The 8,920-nt window shown below is 47.7% G+C and overlaps 1 protein-coding gene across 1 annotated transcript in view; it reads left to right on the plus strand.

Moving 5' to 3' along the window:
• Rilpl2 (Rab interacting lysosomal protein-like 2) overlaps nucleotides 1–8,080 on the plus strand; it is an 11,536-nt gene extending 3,456 nt beyond the window's left edge. The window contains exons 2-4 of the mRNA NM_001004205.1: nucleotides 3,283–3,434; nucleotides 4,190–4,294; nucleotides 7,627–8,080. Coding sequence (NP_001004205.1) covers nucleotides 3,283–3,434; nucleotides 4,190–4,294; nucleotides 7,627–7,657 — 288 coding nt within the window. The 3' untranslated portion in view covers nucleotides 7,658–8,080. The remainder of the gene's footprint in view (nucleotides 1–3,282; nucleotides 3,435–4,189; nucleotides 4,295–7,626) is intronic.
• The last annotated feature ends 840 nt before the right edge of the window (nucleotides 8,081–8,920 follow it).

Genomic DNA, 8,920 nt, shown 5'->3' on the forward strand with positions numbered 1-8,920 from the left:
GTCAGTGCTCTTAACCACTGAGCCATCTCTCCAGCCCCTAATTTGTTTTTTTTTTTCTTTTCTATTTTTCGGAGCTGGGGACTGAACCCAGGGCCTTGCGCTTGCTAGGCAAGTGCTCTACCACTGAGCTAAATCCCCAACCCCCTAATTTGTATTTTTTGAAGTTAATTTATCATTATGGATTGTTTTTCCTATAGTGGGGGTAGACCTCAGGACCTGGCTCACACTAGGCGAGCGTTCTACCATTGAGTGGCTTCCCCTGTCCGCCCTTACCATGTTCAGCGGCACCACGTTCATTCACATACAGAAATTAGTTCTTTCTTTCTTTTTTTCGGAGCTGGGGACCGAACCCAGGGCCTTGTGCTTGCTAGGCAAGCGCTCTACCACTGAGCTAAATCCCCAACCCCGAATTAGTTCTTTCTATGTTTTTTTATTTGGTTATGTGTTTGGGGCATGGTGATGTGCATACAGCCCTCTGGAATGGATTCTCTCTTTTCACCTTGTGCAATCTGGGGATCAAAACATGGTTTTTAGGTTTGGGAAATATTGTCTAAACTAGGTTTCCATGGCTGTGAGGAGACACCATGACTAAGGCAACTCTTTTTTTTTGGTTCTTTTTTTCGGAGCTGGGGACCGAACCCAGGGCCTTGCGCTTCCTAGGTAAGCTCTACCACTGAGCTAAATCCCCAGCCCCTAAGGCAACTCTTATAAAGGAAACATTTAATTGGGACTGGCTTAGGGGTTCAGAGGTTCAGTCCATTATTATCAAGGCAGGAGCATGGCAGCATCCAGGCAGGCATGGTGCAGACAGAGCTGAGAGTTCTACATCTTGTTCTGAAGGCAAACAGAAGAGCCGTATTCCAGGCAACTAGGAGAAAGTTCTCAGTGCTAAGCCACAGTGTCACACTTCCTCCAACAAGGCCACACCTCCTAATACTGCCACTCCCTGGGCCAAGCATATTCACACCAACAGCAACTTTTTTACCTGCTGAGCCATCTCTGGCTGTAATTGATTTTTTTGCTTTTTGCTTTTGTTTAGCGCAATTGTGTCCCTGGTTTGCCTAGGCTGGCCTCATGTCATCTCCCTGTCACAGCCTTTGGGTGACTGTCCCAGACAGGTGCTGCTGTGCTCAGCTTGCTTTCTATCTCTGTGCATTGATCTGTGGCAGGCAGTTCGCCTCATCCAATTCTTTCCCTTCTTTGTGACAGAATCTCATGTAGTCTAGGCTGCTCTTGGACCCACCACGTAGCTAAAGCTGGCCTTGAACTCCTGGACCTCCTGCTTCTGCTTCCTAAGTGCTGTCGTGACAGGTCTGAGCCAGCATGGCCAGCCGTATACAATTAGTATCTTAGTATTCCTCCCCCTCCCTCCCCTTCCTCTCCCCTTCCTCTCTTCTTTTTCCATTTTTGAAATCTAATTTCAAAATTCAGACAGTATGGGCTGGAGAGAGGGCTCAGTGGTTAAGAGCACTGATTGCTCTTCCTGAGGTCCTGAGTTCAATTCCCAGCAACCACATGGGGGCTCACAACCATCTGTAATGGGATCCGATGCTGTCTTCTGGTGTGTCTGAAGTCAGCTACTGTGTACTCATAAAATTAAAACAAATTTAAAAAAAAAATTCAGGTAGTATAAAAATAATTGACTTAAACCCCCACCCTCCACTCCCCAACCCCAGTCTCCCTGCCCTCCCTCCCTAACCCTCTTCCTCGGAAAGATTTTGAGTGATCTTTCCCTTCTGTGAGCGATAGCCCACACAGAGAAGCATGCGGCTGTAATTTTCCCTTGTTTTGCAACTGTGTGATCGCCTCGCTGCCTCTTCGTGACTTTCCTGCAATGTGACTGAAAGTTGAGCATAACCAGAAGGAGAAGAGCTTCTCTGGACGTGGTGCAGCATGTCAGTCAGCCAGGAGGCAGAGGCAGGAGTATTACTAAAGAATGAGATCAGCCAGAGCCACAGTTTGAGATCTGGGCTTAACAGGCCAAAACCAACCAACCAATCAAACAGAAACGAAATGAAAAGTCCTGAAAACTGCCCAGCGGCATGGTGGCTCAGGCCTTTAATCCCAGCACTCGGGAGGTAGAGGCAGGCAGATCTCTGAGTTCAGAGGCCAGCCTGGTCTACAGAGCAAGTTCCAGGCCCTGTCTCAAAAGCAAGCAACCCTTCCCCCAAAAGGAAACCTGGGTTTCTTTGTTTCTTTTTTTATCCTCTAGACAGAGCTAGTGATGAGCCGCTCTCCCAGTGCCAGTGCCCCTCCCACTGCGCTTTTTTTTTTTTTTGAGGCAGGGTTTCTTTGTGTACTTTTGGCTGTCCTAGAACTCCCTGTTGTAGACCAGGCTAGCCTTGAACTCACAGAGATCCACCTGCCTTTGCCTCCCAAGCTCTGGGATTAAAGATTTGTACCACTATGCCTGGCCTTATTTTTGTTTTAGTCTCTGCCGTCAGGAGCTGGGAAAACATTTCCCAAGGGGCCTTCAGCTGCCCAGGGAGTGACTTGGGAAGTCCTGAGTCAGCATTCTCTTTTAAAAAATATGAGGAATGTGTTTGTGTTTCTGTGAACTTGGAAAATTCCCACTGTCTTGTTATCAGAGATGAGAGTTCCGAACTGAATGTGGAACTGACACACCACGAAGGAAGTCTGTGGACTCCCAATTGTTTGTGAGTTGTTTTTTTTTTTTTTTTTGGTTCTTTTTTTCCGGAGCTGGGGACCGAACCCAGGGCCTTGAGCTTGCTAGGCAAACATTCTACCACTGAGCTAAATCCCCAACCCCATCACTCTCTTCAGACACACCAGAAGAGGGCATCGGATCCCATCACAGATGGTTGTGAGCCACCAGGTGGTTGCTGGGATTTGAACTCAGGAAGAGCCGTCAGTGCTCTAACCACTGAGCCATCTCCCCATCCCTAATGTATTTATTTTTATTTCCTCCGTATGGGTGTATTGCCTGCATGTATATGTGTGCACCACTCGTGTTTACTTGATGCCTTCAGAGGCCAAAAGAGGGCGTTACAGACTGTGGAACTAGCATTATCAGTGTCTGTGAGCGAGCGGGTGTGTGAGTCCTGAGTACCTAACCTGGGTCCTCTGCAAGAACACTGAGTACTCTTAACTGCAGAGCCATCTTGCCAGCCCTGGACTTCCGGTTTTCTTAGATGAATCCTGTCACATTCCCGTCTGTCATTTTGATATTTGAGTCCTTCTCAGTTGGAGCAGTGGCGGGTCCCTTCGGGGACCAGTGTGGCCCAGGGTAGTGACTGAGCCTGTTGGTATGTTGTCTTTCAGGTGAACTTGGGACCGGACAAGATGGTAGTTGATCTGACAGACCCCAACCGGCCCCGCTTTACCCTGCAAGAGCTGAGGGACGTTCTGCAGGAACGCAACAAGCTCAAGTCGCAGCTGCTGCTGGTGCAGGAGGAACTGCAGTGCTACAGGAGGTGAGCTCCCTGTGGCGGCCTAGGATGCTCACTGAGTTACAGACCGGCTCCTGTGCTAGCTCACTCAATTCACTGAACGCCTACTACGTGCCAGGCACCAAAGGCACAGCCGTGTGGCCCTTAGTAGCCAAGGGCCTTGACAGTCTAGTGGGTAGATCTGTCCAGGCATCTGGGCAGCGTGGGTGCGTGTGTTTAATCCCAGCATGTGGAAGGCGGAGTCAAGTGGGTCTCTGTGAGATTGAGGCCAGACGGTTTACAAAGCGAGCTCCAGGACAGCCAGGGCTACACAGAGAAACCCCGTCTTCTGGGGTAGGGGAGGGAAATCTAGGCTGGGGACGGAGGAGGTAGAAGCAGGAAGGTCATGAACCTCTCTACAGACAAACATAAAAGAGGTCTGTGCCTGTGTGGTCACGCAGACCTGTGATCCTAATGTAAGGTCTGGAGAATCATGAGTTCAAGGTATAATGAGACACTGATTCAAGACAGCAGGGTCAGACTTGATAGAACACCCCTTTAGTACACGCACTCAAGGGGCCGAGGCAGGCAGACCTCTGTAAGTTAGAGGCCAGCCTGGTCTACCTCATGAGACTTTGTCTCAAACCACGACGACCACAAATGCCTTAGTTTACTTATTTTTGGTGTCAAGGGATGGGATCCGAGGCGTGGTGTGTACTAAGCATGTGCTGTACCCCTGAACTAAAACCCTAGAAAAGCAGTAAGGAACACAACTGTTTATTCACTTCCTATTTTCCCAGTGGTCTCCTTCCACCCAGAGAAACTCCAGGAGGAAGAAGAGAGAAAGACGCTATGGTTACCATGGGCAACGGCGAGAAGGAGGAGAGGACCATTATGAAGAAGCTGTGAGTCACCTGGATGCTCCCCTCCCTGCTCTGTCATGAGCGTGAGATGTGGTGGGTTGAGGGGAGGCTTAGGCAGCCTTGGGATGGTAAGTGTCTTCTCTCTCCTGGGATGTGGTTGCAGCCAGTAGGAAAGTCTTATGCCCCATTTTATAGCTGTAACCAATACCAGGAGGAAGTCAGGCACTGGATAAATCCCAGCAAGGTGTGGGGCGAGAGTCTGCTCACGGAATGAGAATCTCTCTGACTCAAGTACGTAGAACCATAATGTTATTGATAGTTTCTTATAGAACCCAGAACCTGGGGTTGGCACCAGACACAATGGCTAGATCTTCCCACATCAATCGCAAATTAAGAAAATGCCCTACAGGCTTCTTACAGCACATTTTTGTTTAGTTTTTCTTTTCTTTAAGAATTATTTATTTTATTTATATGAGTACACTGTAGCTGTCACAAACACACCAGAAGAGGGCATCAAATCCCCTTACAGATGTGGTTGCTGGGATTTGAACTCAGGACCTCTGGAAGAGCAGTCAGTGCTCTTAACCGCTGAGCCACCTCTCTCCAGCCTCATTTAGTTTTTCTTTTTTCTTTCTTTCTTTTTTTTTTTTTTCGGAGCTGGGGACTGAACCCAGGACCTTGCGCTTGCTAGGCAAGTGCTCTACCACTGAGCTAAATCCCCAACCCCCCCCCCCCCCCGTTTAGTTTTTTTTTTTTTTTTTTTCCCGGTTCTTTTTTTTCGGGAGCTGGGGACCGAACCCAGGGCCTTGCGCTTCCTAGGTAAGCGCTCTACCACTGAGCTAAATCCCCAGCCCCCGGTTTAGTTTTTCAAGACAGGGTTTCTTTGTGTAATCCTGGCTGTCCCAGGCTGGCTTCTGCCTGCTGGGTGGCAGCTTAGAAGTATGTGTGTGCCTTACCACCAGGACCCAACTGCCTCCTTTGTTTTTCAAGACAGGGTTTCTCTGTGTAGCTCTGGCTGTCCTGGAACTTGCTCTGTAGACCAGGCTGACCTGGAACTCAGAGATCTGTCTGCTTCTGCCTCCCGACTACTGGGATCAAAGGTGTGCACCACCATGGCCTTTCTTCCTTTCCTTTCCTTCTTTTTTTTTTTTTTTTTTTTTTTTTTTTTTTGGTTCTTTTTTTTCGGAGCTGGGGACCGAACCCAGGGCCTTGTGCTTCCTAGGTAAGCGCTCTACCACTGAGCTAAATCCCCAGCCCCTCCTTTCCTTCTTTTGACCCTTCTCATGTGCCCTGTATTTCTCTGAAATTCATGGCTTCTATTTTCTTTAATTATACACACACACACACACACACACACACACACACACACACACACACACACCTAAATACAGAAACACAACCTTCCCGGTCTATCATATGTTACTTATATGTATGATTTCAGGGTTGACCATTGGCACTGGAAAGCCAATTTGGGGGCTCTTCCCTGCCTGGGAAATACTTTTTCCCCTCAGTATTCCTTAGCTGCCGTTTCCTACATTAAAATAAAAATCTTTTTGAAATGGTTTCTGTGCAGCTCTGGCTGTCCTAGAACTCGATATGTAGACCAGGCTGGCCTCAAACTTACAGAGATCCACCTCCTTCTGCCTCGAGTGCTGAGATTGAGATCAAAGGCACCTTTATTCTACATTGTAATGCAGTGCACTGAGCTGTATTCCTGGCCCTCTTCTTATTTTGCATTAAATTTTTTTTTCTGAGACACACTCTTACTAAATGTTGCCCAGACTGGCCTTGAACTCCTGATCCTCCTGCCTCTACCTCCCAAGTGTTACAGATGTGTGTCACTACCACTACACCCAGCTTGGGGTCCCATTCTCCATGAGAGGGGAACACAGTGGGGCTCTCAGCAGTCTAGCAACGTGACCATGGTGCTCTGCTGTCTGTGCCATGGTGCTCTGCTGTCTGTGTTCTGGAGAGGCTGAGGTATTTCTCCCTTTTCTGTATATCTCAGTCTAAAAGAAGCCCCCAGAAGGCAGAAACCATTGGTTTCTCTCAGCCTCCCCTTTGGGACTTCTTTGAGCCAATTCACAGGCATCTGAGCCAAATATGGCAAAAGTCAAATGTCTGTGGCCAGGAGGCTGGAGATTCCCATCATATAAGCTCATTAAACTGGTGGAGAGAAGGAAGGGAGGGACAGGTGACTTTCTGAGTAAATAGGTCAAGCTAAGAAGGATTTTTGTTTGTCTTGAAAACAATGGGACCCAGGGAAGGGCTTTGTGAGTGAGTGGGCCTGGGGTACAGTGGAGGCCAAGTGTACTCACCCCTGTGGTTTGGGTGGTCCCCAGTCTTTTGGTTTTCAAGATAGGTTTTTCCCTGTAGTCCTAGCCGTCCCAGAACTCCAGTCTAGGCTGTCCTTGAAGTCGGAGATCCGCCTACCTGTGGCTGCCTCCTGTGGACTTGGATTAAAGACTGGTGCTTCCACTGCCCTGCTTGGTTATCAGTTCTAACAGCTCTCTAGGGTGTTTCTCATCATAAAGATTTGTCTTCAGATTATAATTTATGTTGAAAAGCCATTGTTATCCCCCTGTATCAGGAAACTCCTACAAACAAAACCCAGAGGCTATCGTCTGACAGGAGTTAGGAAGCCGGTTGCTTGGCTTATTACCCAGTCTGGCCTGTTCCAAAGGACCTCAGATTGCTCATCTGTAAAATGGGAGTATTAATCATGCCAACTGCAGAATTTCTATGAGTGTGAAATAAGTGAAAGTTGGAAACATCTAGAACAATGCTATCCCATTAGAAGCCCTGAGCAAAATGTTTATTATTTAAAAAGATAACTGCGGTGGCACACGCCTTTAATTCCAGCACTTGGGGGGCAGAGGCAGGCAGATCTCTGAGTTCAAGGCCAGCCTGGTCTACAGAATGAGTTCCAGGATAGCCAGGGTTACACAGAGAAGGCATGTCTCAAACCAAACCAAACCAACCCCAACAACAATAACAAAAGACAGGGTCTCTCTTATGTAGCCCTGGCTGTCCTGGAACTTGCTATGTAGACCAGGCTGGCCTCGAACTCAGAGATCCTGTCTGTGTCTCCCAAGTGCTGGGATCAAAAACTTTAGCTACCACCCCTGGCTCCTGGACAAATTTAGGTTTAATTATATGTACTTATTTGGTTATTTATGGATGCTCATACCACAACAGATGTATGGAGGTCAGATGACAAATTATACTCTTCCCAGGGATCAAGCTTGGGGCAAATACCCATCTATACCCACTGTAACATCACACAGGCCTCTGAATGGATTCTGAGTCCATAGTCTGCATGGTGTTTGTTTGTTTTGTCTTTTACCATGCTCTCTTCCTTTCCTTTCACACAGGTTCTCTTTCCGGTCAGGGAAGCACACCTAGATTGAAGGCCATTGCCAAGATGGCGACCCTCTCGACTTGAGAAGATAATTGCCAATATGTCTTCTGGAACCATCTTTCTGTGCTTTGGAGCTTTGCCCTCAGAGCAAAGTCAAAGGAAGATGCTCTCATGGCTCACCTGCTCCCCGGGGACAGAACTGGATAGGCAGTAAGCTTTGGCCAGGACAAGTGAGGCATGATCAGGAACTTGAGAAAGCAAAGGAACACTGAGCGTGGCCTCCACTCATGGACAGAGGCCTCTGGCCCGCAGATTGTTCCTGCCTCAGCGGTAATCCGGTCAGAGCAAGATGGAAAAGTAGGAAAGTATGGAATCGCTTTTACTGATATTTGGTGAATACTTGATTTCTCTCACTCAACTTTCTTTATATGACTTTTGTATTAAAATGAAAAGACCTTTAGAGTTTCTATTACTTTCAGACTGGTCTCTTAAAGAGTTAATATGGTGTGTATGCCTGTGGACATACACCTTTCGAGTATCCAAATGAACCCAAGTAAGGTGAGCCAGGGGGGCTGTCTCTCCAGACTGAAGGAAATGCCGAAGATCTGACTCAAAGAGGACTCCAGGTTTTCGAGTTCAGTAGTGCAAAGTACTTCTCTCTCTCTCTCTCTCTCTCTCTTTTTTTTTTTTTTTACTAAAACGAGCAAAACATTAGATGTCAAATTCCCTAGGACTGGAGTTTTAGACTGTTAGCTGCCATGTGGGTGCTGGGAATTGAACCCGAGCCCTCAGGACAAGCAGTCATTACTCTTTAACTGCTAAACCACCCTCCCAGTGTACAGAGGACAACTTCTGAAGCAGTTCTAGACTTCCATCTTGTGGCATGGTCTCCCTTGTTCCTTTGTAATTTGCTATGTACCCTAGGACTGCCGGCTCTGACTTCTGAGGGATTCTCCAGTTTCTGCCTCCTTCTCCCTGTTGGAGCCCTGGCTGGCTTGGAACTCAAGATACTTTAGCCTCCTGAGCACTGGGATCAAAGGGTGTACCACAATCAGCCAGTATCTACTTTTTTGTGTGGGTTCTAGGGATTGAACTTGGGTCATCAGTTTATGTTGATAGTGCGTAGCCCTGGCTGTCCTACAATTGTGTACATCAGTCTGAATTTGAACTCAGAAACTCACCTGTCTGTGCCTCCTGAGTTCTGAGATTAGGGGTAGCAGTTAGTGCTTTTACACAGAGCCACACCTCCTACATCCAGCCTCAGATATCAGAACAGGGAATCATTGAACTAACTAGCTGTCAGCCTC

This window comes from Rattus norvegicus, chromosome 12 (genome assembly GCF_036323735.1).
Source record: "Rattus norvegicus strain BN/NHsdMcwi chromosome 12, GRCr8, whole genome shotgun sequence".
Taxonomy (NCBI): domain Eukaryota; kingdom Metazoa; phylum Chordata; class Mammalia; order Rodentia; family Muridae; genus Rattus; species Rattus norvegicus.